General features: G+C 35.5%; 1 protein-coding gene across 1 annotated transcript; it reads left to right on the top strand.

The window, feature by feature from the left end:
- The first annotated feature begins 10,805 nt into the window (after nucleotides 1–10,805).
- Nucleotides 10,806–20,164, top strand: LOC139688099 (transforming growth factor beta activator LRRC32-like). Its single transcript, XM_071585525.1, has 6 exons — nucleotides 10,806–10,853; nucleotides 11,071–11,155; nucleotides 14,573–14,873; nucleotides 15,567–15,819; nucleotides 17,548–17,970; nucleotides 19,657–20,164. Exons 1-6 carry the CDS (start codon nucleotides 10,806–10,808, stop codon nucleotides 20,017–20,019), a joined length of 1,473 nt encoding a protein of 490 aa, XP_071441626.1. The 3' UTR covers nucleotides 20,020–20,164.
- The last annotated feature ends 403 nt before the right edge of the window (nucleotides 20,165–20,567 follow it).

Below are 20,567 nucleotides of genomic sequence, written 5' to 3'. Positions count from 1 at the left end.
AGATAGGTAACCAATTGTAAACACAAGGCTTGAGGAGACATGATTGTAGTAAAAAGATTTTAATTAACAGTAGACGGGTTAATACTTTTCCTAATGGTTTATTTTATTCGTAGGTATATCACTATGCAATGTTTTTAAGTAAAATGATCATTTACAACACCTGTTTTCTCAATTTTAAGATCCGTGTCTGAAATAAACTTCAATCGTCAATGTAATTTTGTAAATTAAGGATTAATTGCAAAACATTCATTTTTTTAAATTTTTCCATCATCACGAACTTATTTACACAATTAGGTTTTATATGTAGAGGTATTTGAGTGAAAAATAATAATTCATATCAATGCAATGTTTCTATATTTTGGGAAATAAGAATTTACAAAATTTCCGAGAACTTTGTCATCTCTTACATTGGTGTTTTAGTTTTTTGAACAAATTTTTACAGAAAGTAGCATTACAAATTTTGTCAATTGTGGGACAATTATGTACATGTTGCATGAGGTTTTATGATAAAAATGAGATAGTAGATATAAATATATAATAATACTTGATAATACTTCATTTAATACATGTAACTTTGAGTTACAATATGATGAAAATATTCTTGGAAAGTTTTCTTATTGAGCATTTCCCACTTACACATTCCATTATCTTTTTCAGTACACAGTTAAACAATATCAGTCACCTAATAATTAATAGGTAATAGACAAGGACTAGTTTCTGGTTCCTCCAGAAAGCAATCACTCAATAAATACAATAAATATATCGACCAAACCATGAATGCATAAGACAATATTAGTCATAGACGGCAAAACCTTAAGTAACATTTATACTGGAAGTATTAAATGTTTATGACACTAATTACAATCATGTAAGAAATAATATAGTAATGGGCATGACAGTTAGAAATTTGTTTAAACATCAAGGTTCGATTCCCCACAGGTCTTAATAAGTAAATGTTACACGTGAACTCTGTTTTAGATCAGAATAATGAATTTATTCATATCCTTGCAACTAATTTTCTAAAAAATCTGATTCAGGAGAAGTATAAAGCATTTCAGATCATTCTACGAAAAGATCTCCAACTTTGCAACAAAAATCACATAAGAGTGCCAACAAATGTTGCAGTATTTTTGCTTAAATTCAATTATATGTGTTGAATTAAATTTCAACACCTAAATCAGCATAGAATTACTGAAGCGTCATACTTAATTGCCTCAAGTTTTTTCCTTCCTCAAGGGCAAGACCCTATTGAATAACAATATTAAGTAATAAAATTCATCATAAAATTTGCTTTGTCATTCATTTTGGGAATGCATTATTATTTTGTTCCAAGGGACATCCAAATGCCTTCAGCTCAGTGAAGACAACTCAAAATTTAATAATACATTTTTGTATAATAATGTTAAATAAATACATAATACTGCACAAAGATAGGAGCAACAAATTGAGCTTGCACCCCATGTAAAGTGGGATGCATGCTTATCACATAAAAAGATGATGCAAGTGACATATGAAAACAATGAAGTTACATAAATATGGAAGTGTGCATTTTTTCTATTCTAGGTAAATTCAACCATTGTAAGAAAAGTCCTTATCCCCCCATTTTCTGCTCAAGTAGGCTACTATAAAACCTCATTAATTTGAATTTCAAGGAACCCAAAAAATTGGACTCTGAAATGTTAAAATAAATAACTTCCAAAAAATTTTCTTCAGATTCCATATTTGTCTGGTGAAAGAGCAATGATATTTCATCTGTCCAATTTACTAGGTAAATTGACCTTCCAACTTTAGAATTCATTTTCTATTTAGGAAGGTAGCACCTACTGCCAGGAGTATGTAGTGAATATGAGAAAAATGCGTGACTATGGATGAGAAAGTGGAGTTCCATCCACTTACCCAACCCATAAAATCAACACAGTTTGTTCTTGGAGAATGTTTCATCTCCTCAACATTGAAAATCTTGCACCAATTTATTTTTCATTCACCACTCTCACTTTCATTGGCGTGGGCCAGCTAAACCATGCTAATCAAAATAATGAGGTTTCACTAAACTTCATATAAATTATATAAAAGCAATTATTATTAACTAATAAATTAATTAATGTTATCTATTGATCATTATTGGCTCTGTTGTTTGATGAATTTCTTCTTGTTCTCCAATGAAGCCTTCAACTTCTCTCCTCCTCCTTCCTCTGAAAATATTTTTAAAAATCTACCTGTAAATTTTTATATTCTGCAGATAAAAATATGCTTAAAAGGAACATAGACTATGAATTTGCAGTCAAATTAAAAAATTTGGGAGGGTTCTATTAGTTGAAAGAACGGTATAAAACATTCTAAATCATAAGATATTTAATATGCACTATTCATCAATGCCATTTTTTATTTTGAAAGTAATCTCTCAGAAATAATTGTTTTAAATTTAAACTATTTTGGTCGAGATATATCCAGAAGTGTATAACAGAATTTTTTTCCTCTGCAAGAAAAGGATGATGTACTTGCTTAACCAATTATAGTGATTTAGTATTAAATAATTATATCTATGAATAATAATGTCCATATGCATTACTTATGGACTTATGTCCACATGCAGAAGGTCTTTGTGAAAGATTTTGTTATTCTTATCCCTTCTCTGAAATGGATCCATAAATGAGGGATTACCTAGAATCAAAGTCATACCTCCTAGTCTCCTGTTTGACCTAAGAAATGAATTCCTTTCAGTTCTTGGTCAATGTAAGCAGGGCATATTTTCCACATTCAAATCCTTCCCTATGAAAGGCTCACTCCTGAATCATTTCACTTAATCATGATGCACTAAACCCACTCGTGAACTGTTTCTTTCACTTTATCAGCAATAAGTTTCCATCATGGTTCTAATTTTGCTCCCAGTGCTTTAAAATATGTATCATTCTTTGTGTTCAAGTTTTGATTCCATCCTTTTATGTTTAAAAACTTCAATAAATTTTCCTCACTAAAATACCCCACTCACTCACTAGGATCACTTCCCTCCTGAGTCCGTAAAAAATTGTTCTTGCTTTCACTTTTTGCACTCTACAATACAAACACTTTACTATTGGACACAGAGTGCAAGGGGAAACCAGCATAGAATAGAAACAAATCAGGTTCCCCCATGGAGAAAAAATTTCCATAAGCCATCAGCATTTGCCTACAGAGCCGAGGTCCTAGCCTCAATACTGTGCTTCCTACAAACGTCTCACTTCTAGGATTAAGCTCTGCATAAGCCAGGGGCAATAAGGCCATGACATGTATTGCTCCATAGAATCTTTGGCTGGCTCTCTACCAATTCACCCAAAGAGGGATGTGATTTTTGGTCCTCCACATTTAATATGCTGGCACGGATAATTTCATTAGTAAAATCCTACCAACCTATTAATGTTGAAATTGGCTCTGTTTAAAGCAAAGTGCTGAAGGAGTTATTCTGCCATACTTGTTTTTTTCTTTGAGATAGCACTGCTAAGTTCCATTCTAAGCTCGGGTTGCACAGAACGTTTAATTTTATTACTGGTGTTCCATATTCTGGAATTTCTTGAATCAGGAACACTCTCATCCAAATGTGCCAATTACCAGCCCATTCCCACAGTGAATGTACTTTTCTAATACAATTAGTTGCCTCATATGCATTCCTTATTCTAAATTGTGACAATTTCAATCTTTCTTAGTTGAATTTTTCAATGTGAAATTTTTATGATAAGAACAATTTAAGTATATGCCTTATTAACCAGGTTTCTGATATCTTCTCATGAATTCGGGATATTTTATCTCCCAATTTGAATTCATTAATTTATTTTTTTATGTCACTAATTGAAAAATATATTGAATCCTACTTCTCTATGCCCATAGTCTCCTCCAATCTCCATAGTCTCATACATCCAAGTATTTTAAAATATGAAATTGATAATTTTTCCTCTAATTATTAAGAAGGTAGTTGTAACCCAAGTCTCAATTTAAAATGTAGTACTACTCCACATAAATATAGTAAATAGTGAAAACAGTATGTACTATGCGCTATACATAGTGCAAATATAGTGTGTATGTACTATACATATGATGGATCCTGCCCAATCCAAATTCCCATTCATAGAATATATCCATATTAAAGTGACAAAAGAAATTTTTCAAATATCCTCTAAAATTGTCAACCATGTTATTGTATGATTTACCCATGAAAATATAGATAACAACAGAAATATATCATCCATTAAAATTCCACAACAAACAAATCGGTTTATTTGGCATTATTATTCATGCTCTGCCAATTAATAACTCTGTAATATGAGCCCCAAAATGTCTCTTTAACTACTTAGAATGTATTTGAAGACATATGCGAGGAAATTCTCTAATTTAAAATATCACCAGAGCTCTAGATACACCACTAGCAACACTAATTTTAGTCCTATGTCACTTAATGCAGTACTTACAGTTTGTGAGGATCTACTCGTCCAAATGCAATGGGAACTGTTACTAGTTTTTCTTTCATTTTGGATATTGCCAGTAGAGTTTCCAGCTCAGCTAACCGTTGATCAGAAACTCTTTTATGCCTGAAAAGTAAACTTTTATGATAAGTGGCCGGCATTGGTTTCCCTAGAGCTTGTTTTAGGCATGCAATGAAAATGCTTAAGTTTCCATGCAGAGTATTTTATGTGAAAAAATAATCCTGGGAAAGAAGCACACAACCTTGGTGTTTCATGGCTTGATATACCCCCACCTCTCTGTTACTGATCTGCCATTTGCTCACTTTTTGGATTTCTTTGCCTTTCTCTTTTCTTTAATTTGATAGTTATTCTCCCTCATTTTTACTATACGTTTCTATGATTCTTTTCCAATTCAGATTCATCCTTTTCTTTCCCCACTAAGAGTCAGCCCATTAGCCACATGGGAAAATTAAAATCTCAGTTGTGTTTTAATGTTCTATGTTCAAAATATAGATATTTTGATTTGATAAATCAAAACGTAAATATCTCCAAGTTAATTGGATACAAAAATGTATTCAAATTTCATTTGATATTTTACCATTATCAAAAAAATAACAAATTCATTTTCAAGGAGGAAAAAATTTTAAAGGAAGAGAACAATACCAGCAGGTCTGTATCTGTACATCTAATTCTAAATGAACAACATATTTCACGATTATGTTTTGAGATTGAGATAAATAAGTGAAAATAAACCAATGCTTGAAATAAGCACTTGCATAAGGTGGACTTGAGCACATGCCTCTTCTCCGATCACTATGTTTATATGCAGTAACAAATTAGGCGATTAAAATAAACAAATGAATAACCTGTTTTGGAATATAGTTTAATTAAGTTCAAAATGCTTGCTTTATAAATTAATTTAGAAAGCTCACTATTGGATTAAGGGTAAAATGTTATTTGCATGAGTTCAGCTTAATGATCAATATATTTTGGGTAACCAGTTATTTGAAAGGGTGTGAACTTGTAATGGGCCTCAAAGATCTCGATCTACACATTGAAGTGTAATTACAACGGCCCAAACTTTCCTTTGAATAAGGGCATAGAACGAAGATGTTTTAAATGACTTCTCTCAATTTAACTTGACTCCGTGCCTTCTTTGGTTCGGGAATAGAGAAATGTCTTGGGGTAATGCGGCTCCGTCGGTCGCTGGCCGTAAATGACCAGCCTTCCGTGGGGTCGACTAGATGCAGACGGGAATGAGAGGGAGCGTGTAACATTTTAGTACTATTAGGTTCATATACATTTATCTGACTCCCCCGGCTCTGGCGAATAATGAGATCACACCAATAAATTGTCTTATAGCGCCACACAATAAAAAATCTTCGGTATCCTCGCATGAATCACTGCATTATTAATTTAGAATCTTAGAGTTTACTCTCAGCAGGTGCCTTATACGCTACCAAGCGATCAAATATTTTTTCCGAGGTTATTGCTGCCGATCAAACACAAGACAGGAAATGGACCGCAGACCCGTCCCAATTTAATGGCCCCGATATGCGGTAACACCATCAAAAAGGGGATTGAACCGATGCAATTTCTAGACTACCAATTAATTCCTCATAAGTACGAGATCAGACTCATTTTATAGCGGAAAAAAACTATGAAATGAATAGACGGTAAAGTTTGTAGGTACATATCGATTAAAATTTTCTGCGCTGCGAGATTTAATTTTTCAAAATGGTCTGCCTCAGCGAAAAAATGCCGACAACATGGGAATTTTTATTCTAAATTTTTCGTTGGGATAATACCACTTGACTTAGGCATTTAATAAATTTCTGGAAATCTTTTACAGTCGTCGAAATTAATTGATACCCTTAAAATATTTCGCACCCTTGAAGCAACTTTTGCATATTTGTGTTAAAAAGTGGATGGAGTCAACCTATGTGCATTTTATTGCCAGTTCCTGCGAAGCGTATCGCCTGAGATTTCAAGGTAATCAGGTTTTTTCGCAAGATCACCGCAATTAACTGGATAAGTGAACTTTATTCACAACAAAAAGTGGTCGCTAGAAAAGTAACTCTTATGCCCATAATTTATTGACTCCGCAACCCATTATCACCGCGTCAAGCTTCGCAGGAGGAAGTCAATTTATGTAATGATGCTCGTTGGTTGAAAGACTTTTACAACAGTACAGAATTCCCCCGGAAGAATTATTAACATATTGACTTAAAAGCACCGCGTAAGCGGAAACTCCTGAATGGGGTGTTTACGATTGCACACATGGGAGAGGGGCGGGAAGTAAACGACGCAGTGTAAAGGTCGCTAACCCGAATCCGAAAGTAAATTGCAACGAAAACCATTCACCCTGCATTAGGTAAATGCTTGAATTTTTTTTTACTTAATTTAGTAGCCAACAATGTGGATAGTGCGAAAGTTTCATTGAAAAATATTCTCTTTGGAGATTAGTTTTCCATTCAAATATTTTATCAAAATGTATAGTATTTGATCTTCTCCATCTCCTAAGTCAGTCTTTTTCAAGATACTGACAGCTAACAGTAGATACATGAGATTATAATTGGGAAACCTAAGTGTAGTAAGTACCTCATCTGACAGCGCCTGCGAGTTTAAGGATTGTAAATTATAGAACATGGGATGATATGAGGGGTGAAAAATGCGATTACCATCATAACGTAGAAGTTTTCGCGCCGGATAGGACAAGTGTATCCCTGCATCCAACCGAATTTAATTTAAGTATATTGAGTGAATGGAAAATGCAATAACAATAACAAATTCTATTATAAATCTTGAATCAATCACAAATCATAAAGAACAATAACGCTGAACGGTTTATAAGAAGATGAGGTGGCTAGAGAAAAACTAGTGAAAACAGTTATGCCTGGAAGAACTGTAGAAGTAGCTGTAAAGGGTCAGAACGCCTGATGCAATCGACACATGATGTTACGGCGCCGAGAGTGACAGGCCAGTGCGGTGAAAGCATGCTGTGAGAGGACAAGAGAAAATGCAATTCCTCAGAAGCTTACCGAATAATGGGCTTTGCTCCGCTTTCATCTGCCGACAGGAGTAGGATCAACAGGATAAGGACTGAGAGAGTCTTCGAAATTTCCCCGCTCGCGTGCATCTTGACTTCGCACTCTACCTACTTCTTCCGCCCTGCCTTCACTGGCGTCTGAGCTCCAGTCCACCCTCGTGGTTAACTTATATACGGCCCGAAAAAACCTTGAGGCCTAAGAGAAAGTAGGGTGGGAAGGGGAGAGACTCCTGGAAAGGATCGAACGTCATCCCCTGCAGCCAATGGTATGCGTCTGGAAAAGGAGGGGAGAAGAAGCGGGGTCGGTCAAACTTTCCGAGCGGTTTTCATATTGTCCTTAAATCCCCGGAAATTCCCATTCCAGTTTATCCTTTGAGTAACGTAATTTGGTTGAGATTTATAATTGCTCTGCGGTAATATCTGCGATGGAAAAGTGGAAGCGTTGTCTGAAACATGATTAATGAATATGACATTCTCTTTGGATTCGAATTGCGTTAATTGTTCTTAGGATATAATTGCGTTTCCTTTTATCGATATAGAGAAGGTTTTTCCGAATAACGTAAGGTCCATTATTTTATGCATGGAACATCCTTTGTTGACGTAAAGTATCCATCCATTCTAAACAAAGGATGACGCAATATTTTCGAGAATGACGATGCAGCGTGAATTTTTCTTGGGAATATCTGTCGGTGTATAGATTCAGAGTGTCTTTCAGGGAAAGTTTCCGCAAACTTCAAGTATTTTGCTGATAGGTAGGTATAGTTGATTTAACAAGAAAAATCCCTCAAAAATGCTGGCTACACAAATTTCTTTTTTATAGGCCTGGTTAAATGTTTATGTAGATGCTTATCTCATTCCATTCTGATAGTGATGGAAATATTTTCCTTTCGGTATCTATATGAAGTGAAAAATATACTACTCATAAATGTTTTGCGGGACACTTTTACTTGTATCAGTGAAGTAGACGGCTAATTGAAATCCCAAATTTTGAAAATAGTTGTATACATTCGTCAAAGTAAATGTTTTATATATGATAAAACTGAAATGGACCATGGCTACTAAATTAAACCTTTCTTATTCTAAAATGAAATGATAATTTATTCTTTTGAGCGTTTCTTTTCCGCTCATATGAATCGGGGCAATCCAACGGTCGCATTCCCCGCGTTCCCTAACGTCCACCGCTCCCACCACTTCGTGGAACGGCCCTATGCAGGGATGGTAACCTTCCAAGACATTTTCCCCGTACCAACCGTGAAAAATTCTTGTCCTTTGTATAAAATATTTGAATATGTATACAATATTTTACAGGAACAATTTAAATCAATAGGATTGTAACATATTCATGGAACTAAGGGGAAAAGATTAATTCTATTTTTTGTCAGCTTCGAGTCAGTACAAATTAAGTTTTCTTTTTGGCATATTTGCAGGGAAATTATTTACTCATATAGCGCCAAAATTCGAATAGACTACCAATAGAAATGGGAATATCGTTATGAAATCTATTGGAGTCCGAGTAAATAAATGAGTATGCTTCTTGAAAGGCATATTTATATTTTCAAGATATTTCTCACAAAACATTCACAAATTCTTTCCATAGTAAATCATTCTATTTCCCTCGACTTATGGCATTTTTTGCTAAATATTAGTACAACTGTAAGATATTTTTTAGTGATTTTTTCTATTTTAATTTCAATATAATTCCATTTTTGTGGAAAAAATATGAAATTAAAAATCTTCAAAGTAAAATGACTCATCATCTATTCCATTGCCATTATCTCCCGATGCTCCTTTTTTGCATGTTCCTAATCAAACTGCGCAAACTTAGTTGGTGGCTTAAAAATTGCTCAAAATATTTTTTTAGTCGCTCTAACTAAACTGCGTATATTTACAATGGGTAGCTTAAAAATTGCCCAGAAATATTTTTTTATTTTCCGAAGTGAAATATCAAAAGTGATGTTTCTTCACAAAATTTCTCCTTGCCTCTTTCCTATAATTCTAGTACGTAGTCAAATTCTGAGATAGAACCATTCTGAGACTCGGGAAGGAATTTCGTACTAGGTACTAGCAATAGCACGATGCTATTGTACTCCAAATGAATTTTTCCGCGTTAGTAAGTTAAATATATTTTCTTAATAATTTAAAATGCCGATATGAAATCTTAATTAATGAAGAACCAACATTCGATAGGTGAATCTATAAACATCTGAACGATGCGTCCACCAGAATCCAAAACTTAATTTTTTTGGGTACCAGAACTTTCAGGGAAAGTGCATTCGAAAGATACTGGACCCCCAAGTTTTATTTGGACACCCTAAGATTAGCCCATGTGGTATGACTTTCTGGGGACCAGCAATTCCCAGAAAATTGCATCCGAAAGATTGTGGACCCCCAGGTATGATTTGGACAACCCCAGATTAATCCATTCTGTATGATTTTCTGGGTACCAAAACTTTCTGGGAAACTACATCGGAAAGGAATTACCGACCCTGGGGTGAATGATCATCTGAGTTTCAACCAAACTGTGTGACTTTTCTGAGTACTAGGGCTTCTGGGAAATTGCAGACGCCACCTGAGAAGGACTTAGACCCCACAGTCTGAATTTATAGAGTTAATACAGTGCGGTTATGGTACTACTCATATTCAATTATGAGTGTTTGTGCTAGCGGGTTTACGAGGAATATTTAATTCGTACCATCCTCAACTCGCTAAGTAACTCGTTTCAATATCGTGAGCTCTCGGTTCTAACTGAGTTGATTGCACATTCAATATATGGGATTATGTCGCTGCCATTGACTGTATCTATTAAACAATTCATTTGATGAATAGTTGTTATGATTAAAATTGTACGCTTTGACTTATTATTACTATTTCACACGTAGTTAAAAGTATTAAAATAATGAAATGATAAAAGAGTAACGAAATGAATTGCCGAAAGGGAACACTTGGCAACATGGCCATTATTTCTCCTCGCGCCCAGAACATAAAACTTCGTATGCATACAATTCGTGTTACAATGAAATATTTTTTCGCTAGGTGATCTGGGAAACGAAAATTCGTGTGATTTACTATTGCAGATGTATTGGCATCTAAGACTGCTTGCTTCTCGACTCAACATTTCAAACCAGGTCTGGCGAAATTATTTTCAATGCCTAAATGTTACCTGAAATATTCGACTCCGTTCCACATGTTTTACTGTAAACCACGACGATTATGGAAATGATGTATCATAATTAATTGAATTCATTTTTATATATCATTGTAGCGCTAGTTGTGAGGGTAATACTATCTAGTGTGCTTTAGAAAGAAGAAATTGAGTCATAACGATGCGTCGGAAAGATAAGATAAATGTTCCTGCGATTGCACTTGAAGGAGTTAGTCATCCGCTTGTGTTTGGCTTTATGTTCGAACTAGGAAGAAGTAATCACTACTACTTGAGAAGTTAACTGTCAACCGTAGATAAACATTTTTATTTGTAACTTCGGTCAAATGAAAACATTTCTTCTTTTGTGGTTATTCATTTTGGCCCTTTATTTTGGACCCGCACAAAGTGCAAAATGCCCAGCATTCTGCGTTTGTTATATTTGGCAGAGGCGCCTCAGGGTAGATTGTGTCAACCAAGGCCTTCTTGAAGTTTCTATCGGTTTGGAAAACGAAGGTGGAGGTGGAAACAAAGGTACATAATAGTAAAAGATAAATACGCAATTTCATATGCTATTGTGGGGCTTCACACACTCATTTTCGAAAAAGAAATATTTTAAGAACACTAGAAATGTATTAAGGGTAACTTTCAAATACTTATGAGTATTTGTAAGTTACCCCAAAAATACTTATTTGTTCTAAAAATTCGTTGAGATTTTTTCCCCAAAAGTTCTTATGTTAGCAGTTGCAGAAAAGGTTTGATTTAAAATGAGTACTTGCATTTGCATCCATATCCATAGAATGAAATTCAAATCACTGAATTTTCCGGTACGTATTTTTTAAATATTTTTTTCCCATACGTGATCACCGTATTATAGATTATTGAGTGTACAGGAAGTTTGGGAGTGCCCATGGACGTAGATTGATTGTGGAGCTAAAACCTGCACCAGATGAAAATGTGTACTGATGTAGTTAACTTATTTATAATATTCTTTGAATTATATTGACTAGTGATCATGAAAGTATCCTTATGACTATACATTCATCAAAATATCATTGTAAGTGGAAATTATTTCTGCATTACTGGCACAAAGATAAATCTATATTCAAAATCATAATGCATATTTATCAGATATTCTGTCATGAAAAGCTTAGTTTTGGCCCCAAAATAAATATAAAGTTATTTGTTTAGTCACCGTTGGCAAACTTGTGTGAGAAACTTTATTTTTTATGTGGAGGATAACTTCCTCAAACATTTTAACCCATTTTGCTGGCCCATCTCATTTGGATACAGTTTGTGAGATAAATAGCCACTACTTCAGCAGCTTCAGTTGAGTGCATCATGTGAATCAGAACTGACTCTTCAATGTACTTGTTATATAAACAACTTTTATGCTTTTTTATCGTTGATCTGGTGAAGCTTTCCTGACTGAGTCCAGTTTAGGAAAGCCTATAATTTTGAGTGAGAGGTCAAAGCTGAACATTTCATTGTAAAATAGGGAAATGGGAAGAGAATTTCAAAAGTACATAATTTGTATGAGAAATATTTCTTATATGTATGTACTGCAATACTTAATGTATAATGCTATATTTGTCAAAGGAAAATGATTTCTTGAAGTGAAGTTGAGTCAGTTTAGGATGGGAAGGGTTACAATAAGAGAGGCATAGGGGAAGGAATGGTGGCTACTGGATGATAGTATCATTGGTTTAGCCCCAGTGATGCAAAAACACCTTTGCAGTAAAATAGGTGCCAATGACTGGGGCCTCACCTTAATATTCCCTGCAGATTCTTAAAAGGTTTCTATTTTAGTGAAGTGAAGCAAGTATCAAATAATTGACTGTAGAAAGCAGTATGTTTAGGAATGGGATGATTGAGGAATGCATGAGATTTTTTAGGACTGGTAGATATTGTTGATACAGATTGAGAGAGTGTGATGGTGCATTCACCAATGTAGAAAGAGGAACAGAAGTTACAGGAAAGTTGGTGTGGCATATGACATTTTTAGAAGTGCGAGTGAGGTTTGAGATTCGTTTGGAAGGAGAAACTGTGGAGCAGAAGAGGGCAGCCACACCTTAGGCGGTTGTCAGGGGAAGGGGGTTAGCAGGACATTTGAATAAGATGGAGGGGCATGTTGGAGGGATGTGGATTCATTATTTTTTATTATGGGTTAAAGTACCTTAAAAATCTGATGGATTTTGTGTGACAGGGAAGTAGGTGGTTATAAGGTTGAGGCTAGCAGGGTGGTACATTTAGGTCCAAGGGATGCATCTGGTAAAGTGGGGTAATGTTTTGCTCTGGAGTGGCACACACAAACCTTCAAACAACTCTTTCATCCACCTTGCTAGATTAGTATAAATGAAAAATGCCTTTACCATTCAACCGACCAACAAATTATTCTTTCAGATAAAAGACACCTCCGAAAGTACCTGCATGACCATTTCTAATGTCAACCTTCTTCATGTGTCACCTGTAAAATACACTCCTTCAAAAACAAAATATCAAACCTCCCTTCTAGAGCAGTTAAGTTGTTGACATCTTCCTTCTTTGGTTCCGTGGACATGAAATTCTATCCACTTTTATCACAATTCTCAGTTCTTCTTCCTTGATTTCTTTCACAGATTCCATCTTGGACTCCTCAGGAGCATTCTTAGGCTGACATCCTCTTTCACTTAAATATATTTATCCCTTCTAGCCATAAAAAAACCAACGATACTTCCATTTCTGCAGTTATCACCCCTACGGCACTAAATTTTCCATGCCATTTTCTATCTCTGTTCACAGCCTCTGCGTATGCAATAATGCTACCTCCTTGCAGCTATACATAGAAGGCATCCACTACTTTCTTAAGGAGATACTGAAACCCAGAAAAATTACTCATTAGCAAAAATCTACTGCATACTGTCAGATACATTCCTCGGACTGAAATACACCACCTAAACCAATCAGCCTAGCATCCAGTAGCCACCATTTTCTACAAGCTTGTTGAAAAAGTATGTTTAGGAACATCTTGCGCTGAAGGGGTTTTTTTGGGCTCTGACAATCCTGCACAAAGGCCTTACAGGCAATTGTAAGATACCTTATTGTAGACAAAATTTGCTTTTCTTAATAAATCATTCCTCCAAGTTATCTTGCTGGAAAAGGTACTGGGGTTATCACAAGCAGCATACTGATTGCTACTAGAAATTAACTACCTTTGTGATAAGAGTGTAAAAATCGTGACTAGTTTTAAGCTTCCACAACCATGAAATTATAAATGTAGTTTCTAATGTCCATATAAGTATACCATATCATTTATGTGATGATTTAACATAAATATTAAGTAACACTATGGCTTGACGAACCAAAAAAACTTAGTTACACATGGAGTTAATTATTTACCCCAATTGGGATAAATAATTAACTCTACGTGTAAATGAGTGTAAATACGTGCAACTAAGTCGCCTAGGCCTTCATTTACAATGTGTAAATCCATGAAGTTCATTTGAAATCTTCAACTACTTACTATAGGTATATGTTTGACCACAATTAAGGCCAATCTCCAAAGGGCTGCTTGCTTGATTTATCATATAGTGATTTAGAGAGAGGATGAAGATGGCAATATTTGATCTCTCTCCTTACCTAACTGAGAAATTGAGACTAGCTGTGAAGTTAACTTTATGATTATGGATCTCCATGATTCTAATGCTGTCATTGTTCAAATAATTGCTAATGAAAATGCTATCATTGGTCTTAAAGTTTGTTCAACCCAACATACCATGATCCCTGGCTCTACATTTGTCGTTTTAATCATTGTAGCTGGGTGGCAAGAACCATGATCATAAACCATAAGCCATTGAAAAATTGCACTATGGATGGTAATAGCAGTTAAATACAGTAAAAGATCCATAGTCATGCCTGCTAATCTTCTAATTATGGATCATTCAATTATATTTTTGTACATTTGTTTTTAAGGTCATGGAAATGGAGATGTAACAAATCCTGTTCAAGTATTAGACCTGTCCCAAAATGCGATATCATTTCTGAATGGAGGAGCGTTCTACTTTGACATCTTTGCACGATTGGAAGCTCTCCACCTTTCCCGCAACTCAATTGCTCACATATCTGCATCAGCTCTCCAGGGGCTTGGGCACCTTAAACTTTTGGACCTTTCATACAATCGTTTGAGGAGAAATCAAATAGTTTTGCCCGGAAGTTTTGGGCCTCAATCTACTCTTCTTGTACCCCAATTATTCGAGGATGCGCCTAATTTAAGGTATTGTTTCATCCAGTCAATTAGAAATATGAGAATTAAGTAAATATTACATGTTTGTGTATATTTTAATTTATCTGAAAATTAGGGGTTTCAACTGAATCAAACCTCACTTATTTAATAAAATGGCAATATAATGTCTGGGAGAAGTAAAGAGACTAATTTTGATGCTGTATAAACTTGCTGTTTTCTCTTTAAGTCATCTCCTATAGAGTATTTGTGATAAAAATATTGGATCTCCTAAAATGTGTGCTTCTTCCTTAAGTGTTGTATCTGGCCAATGTTGCCCTCAGGCTGTTGGTTATCCCATGCAAATGATCATTTAGGTATGCAATAGGTTTTCCATTTATTTTTCATAACTAAAAAACTGTCCTGACTTATTTTCACTTTGAAGTTTGATAAGTATCATTTTCTATAGCATGCTCCAGTTTCTATACAGTTTTTATTATTCACTGAAATGAGATTATATTTATTGTGACATTGCATATCACTCATTGCATTCACTACTCAACCCCTTGCAATTCTTGCCCTATCCAAATGAGTTCATACATGTTTAATGGATAGTTTCAGCGAATGCCCAGTAGGCTGTGGGAGCCACAGGCCAAAAATTTGGGAACCAATGCATCAGATGCGCATAATTGATGCATTATCTGCTTTTAATGTGATGGCACTCATAGGTATTATATTCAATTATAGGGCATTGCGCCTAGGGTTTAACCCACTTGAAAATGAGGATTTTTATGGAAAGACAAGTATTCAAGATGGTGAGCCATTGCTCACAGCACCAAAGCTTGAATATCTGGACCTCGGAAGCTGTCGTCTAGGCCATGTTGGCCCAAAATCTTTCATTGGCCTTGAGGCCTTGAAGGTACTGAACCTCTCTGACAATCAGCTTATATCTCTTAGTCCACTAGCATTGGACAAAATGGAAAGTCTTGAGGTGCTTTTAGTAAGTATCCTTTGCTTTATATACTGTACTTTAAGATATGTAAGAGTTTGGTTTCCTATATAGTGAAGCATTATGAGGGTTACATCATGGAAGGGGAATATTTTCTTAGTAGGTGTACATGGAGTTAGTTACTTCTCAAAATCTCTGATTTTATTCATGCAATTCTTCCATTATTTGATTAGCTTACTGATATCAACGTAGAATACTGTGTCCAAACCTATTAACCGGTTACCTAATGAATTCATTCACCTGTCATAATGTGCTACCTCAACTGATTTTTCTTGAAAGGTCCTAACATTATATTTATATGTATAATACCAAGTCAGGGCTGTAAAAGAATGGGTTCTGGAAAAGTTGTCTATATTGTGTGAATATGGACTCTCTGGAAACCCCTTGGCCCATGAAACAAGTGATATCATTTTTTCTCCACAGTACTTCACTGTTATATATACTCCTGCTTAAGCCTAAAGATATTAGAGATGTGATATTTTTGTACTCGTGTATAAGGGATTACTGTAAACTTTTAATTATTACTAAAAATAATCAGGATTGAAAATTAATTTTTATTTTTTATTCTTACATGGTCACATTCTTTCTCTACATGGTCACAATCCAGAGTTATACATTTCTCTCAGCGTTTCTTGATTTTTCGAAGGTTGTCATTGTAGAACTCAGCAGATTGTGTTGAAAACCATTGTTCCACATCTTGAATGACATGATCTGTGTTGCCAAATCTCCTGCCCCACAATGGTTTTTTAAATTCTGGAAATAAGAAAAAGTTGCTTGGTGGGAGATCAGGAGAATAAGATGGATGTGGTATAATTTCAGAGCTGCGTCACTTTGCCATTATCGTGATTGCAGGTTGGACCATGTTTGCTTCTGAAAAGGAGTAGTTGAGTATTGAGAACAGTGTGCTGACACTTCAGATGTGTAGTTCTTCATGAATAATTTTCCATGCACTGCCTTTATTAAATCAGTCTCATTCATGATCATTCCCATGGTTGCTCTTGGCTGTAATAACATCATCCATGAGTGATGGTCTTCCACTTCTTGAATCATCTGTGACAGACATGTGGCCAGTTCAAGAATTCCTTTTCCACCTCACAACTTTGCCATTGCATGACTGGCTATCATTTCCATAAAGAGCCATCATTTTATTTTGGCTGTGCTTGGCATTGTAACTTTTAAAATAAAGGAACTTAATCACACTGTGAGCCTCTGTCTTCAAGACTTTGAGAAACTGCAACAGTGTCTGAATAGATTTTATCCAGATATCTCAGTTATTTCTTAGTAATAATTACTTGTAATCAATATCCCATGTATGTATTATCCTCAAATGGGATCAGATCTTTAATGTGAGAAGTTGCTGGTTACATACTTAAAAGATTTGAAGCCCAAAGTCAGAAACTTTACTATCCAAGTCATCAGGATTCACACCACTGTTTATTTCTCTAAAGAGTCCCTATAGGTTAAGACCATTAGCGATGATAAAATGAGATGGCATTGTCCTGCCTTTTATTGTTAAATCCCTCTAATAAATCCAAATGACATTGCTAACAAATAATTATCAACAATAGCTGAAATAAACATTACTCGGCATCAATTTTTCATGCTTCTCTCTTCTAACTGGTGAATTAGCAAATTTGCCATTTTTTATGTTGCACTAATGTTTGATTCAGTCTCTCTTTTGTATTCTAATTTTTTGATCGGTGAAAATTACTTTTACAGTTGAAAGCAAATCCTTGGCCATGTGATCAAAGGGGTGATATGCAAAGTTTAGAAAACTGGCTTTCAAGCAAAAAGTTTCACCCAGCATGTCCACCAAAGAAGTTGGAGAAACTCGTTCAATCAAATTCTAAAACATCTGGACCTCAGAAAGCTAAAGATGATCACACACTTTTATATTATTACCAACTTTTGGGAACAAATTTTGAGGAAGATCCTCTCCCAAAAGTTCAGCATTTAGATTCTGACTATCCTGATGATGTTGAAGTGTTCGATGAAAAGGCCACCGATCCTTTCTACAAGCAATTGGAAGAATTCTCGAACACACCTACCAATTTTTCCTTAAAATCAGATGTAATCTATAAATTGCAATACTGTTCCGTGGTTGGTGTTTCATTATTTTGGTTCGTCCTTCTGTCATTTGTGGTAAGTTTTTATTTTCTCTCTAAATAGTCATTAAGTATTACATTCATGTGTGTGTGTATCCATATATGTATATACACACACGTGTGTGTGCATATATATATATATATATATATACGCACACATACACGAGGTCTGTTCAAAAAGAAGTACCACGACTTATGCGCTTTTTCAAAAATTATTCGTTTACTCATTAATGTCTATTTTGTCCCCTTCAAAGTAATCCGCATTAGATATTATACACTTGTGCCAATGTTTTCTCCAATCTTCGAAGCACTTGAAAAAATCTTTTTCGTGATCTTGTTCAGCTTCGATGCAGTCATTATCTCGTCAATTGTAACGTAGCGTCGTCTTTCATGGGCCTCTTCAGTTTCGGGAACAAGAAAAAGTCACCGGGGGCCAGATCTGGGGAATACGGTGGCTGCAGCATAATTAGTGTGTTGTTTTTGGCCAAAAATTCGCGCACAAGTAACGACGTGTGAACAGGAACGTTGTCATGGTGCAAAAGCCAATTTATGTTCTTCCACAAATCCGGGCGTTTGTGGCGTAATGCTTCGCACATAACTTGCAGGTAACATTCCTCTTTTACCGTTCTATCCTTTGGCAAGAACTCATGATGCACCACGCCCCTGCAATCGAAGAAAACTGTAAGCAAAACTTTCACATTCGACCGAACTTGGTGCGCTTTTTTCGGTCTTGGCTCGTGCTGCAGTTTCCATTGGGATTATTGAGGTTTAGTTACCACGTCATAACCATACACCAATAAATCGTCACCAGTTATGACCCCCTGGAGCAAATTTTTGTGGTCGCGGGCAGAGTCTAACGCAAGTCCATTAGCAATTTTAATGCGTTGCAGTTTTTGATCGAAATTGAGCACGAATTGAGGTACGGATTTCGCGGCGACTCGTGTCATGCCCAAATCATTGGTAAAAATCGAATGGCATGAGCCAATCGATATGTTTAGGTCATCAGCAACTCCTCTAACGATGATTCGACGATTGGCCAATGCTTCTTTCTTCACTTCATCAATGTTTTTGTCTGTTGTGCTCTGGCGTCCGGCACGCTCTTCGTCGTTCACATCTTCTCGGCCCTCTGAGAACATTTTGTACCACCGATAAACGTTGCTTCGGTCCAAGGTAGCTTCTCCATATACCACAGTCAACATTCGGAATGCGGCTGCGTACTTAATTTCGTTTATCACAGAAAATTTTATACAGATTCTTTCATCCATTTTTTGGAACAGGCAAATATCGAGGACAAGCCAAAGCACGTCCAAGCAAAAGAGCTGTCTACAATTAACTGAACATTCAAAATGGCCGAGCTTTTCGGCGTAAGTGAGAAACATAAGTACCAACATAACCCCATAAAAAATCGAAAATCAAATATGCGTAACCCGCGGAAATTCAAAATTCGCGATACTTTTTTAACATACTTCGTGTGTACGTGTTATCTATTTTATTTTGTGTTCTATCGTGCCATCCAAAGGACTCTCACATTTTAGATTGTTTGAGCTTTCGGCCTTCTCTGAGACCTTCTTCAGCTCAAACAATCTACAATGTGTGTGTCCTTTTACGTGCTAACTTTTTATATTTATTTATTGCTGCAAAAGTAATTCTTAATAATGGCTATTCCCAACAAGTTTACATGCAGCTATGCATTTCCTAATCATTTTCTCGTTTACATTTTCAGGCTGGATTTCTCATGTCTTTCCTTTGCACATTCATTTATTTCGCTCAACCTTGCAGTATTAAAAGGTGTTGTACCAATTTTTTGGGTATGATTCAGAGGGGCAATTCTACTACAGCAAGACGAAGGTATTTGAACAGGATTAAGAGTTTGAGTAGGGGTGAGAACTTCACTTCCTTGTCAGAATGTGGTAATGCGCAAGGAGAGGCATTTTCACTGATTGATGAAAATGAAGATGAACTTCGAAGCATGGGATTGACTACTCCTATCATGCACAGAGCAGCTGTTGCAACAATGAGAACTGAGACTCCACCACCGTCATATGCTCAGCATTTGGCACTGCATGCCATTCAAACAGATTCATGAAAGATATGTGGAGCTAATTTAATTTACTGTATGTCTTCAAGTGTAATTTTAAGTATATTTTGCATTCTGAAGCATCTACTGAAATCCTTGGCTCAAAAATCATGACAAGGAAATGGGTATTATTGTGGAATGTGTTTTCATTAGTCTAATAGTAATGACGAACAATTCAGTTTTTAACTCCTATAAGTTGATTTGACTTATTCTTCCAGTTAAAGTAACCTTATTTTGTCACTCAACTGTGTATATATCCTACAATAACATGGCTTCGTTAGCATGCTTTTAACCAATGGCTTTTCATAGTGAATAGATTTAATAGATTTTATCTAACTTTATTTGATTTTCTAATAATGCTTTCTATTGAAATGAGGTGTTAAACATTGTCACAAATTGAATGAAGATTGAAACTACTCTTCTATTCAATGAAGGAAATGAAGTACCTAGATTTCATTTCAACAGTTCTATGATTAATTATTTTATCTTAATATAACTCTCCAGAGTAAACTCGCCTTTCAATTTCCACATAGGGAGCAAAATTCAATTTCTGTTAT

Source organism: Hetaerina americana, unplaced genomic scaffold (assembly GCF_022747635.1).
Source record: "Hetaerina americana unplaced genomic scaffold, ioHetAmer1.1.p SCAF_2, whole genome shotgun sequence".
Classification (NCBI taxonomy): Eukaryota; Metazoa; Arthropoda; class Insecta; order Odonata; family Calopterygidae; genus Hetaerina; species Hetaerina americana.
This window is presented reverse-complemented; position numbering and strand designations above follow the sequence as displayed.

Coding starts and splice junctions, on each gene's coding strand:
- LOC139688099 (XM_071585525.1), top strand. CDS start 10,806: ATGCGTCGGAAAGATAAGATAAATGTTCCTGCGATTGCACTTGAAGGA. Junction 10,854..11,070: donor CTGCGATTGCACTTGAAGGA/GTTAGTCATCCG, acceptor TATATTTGGCAG/AGGCGCCTCAGGGTAGATTG. Junction 17,971..19,656: donor TCGTCCTTCTGTCATTTGTG/GTAAGTTTTTAT, acceptor TTACATTTTCAG/GCTGGATTTCTCATGTCTTT.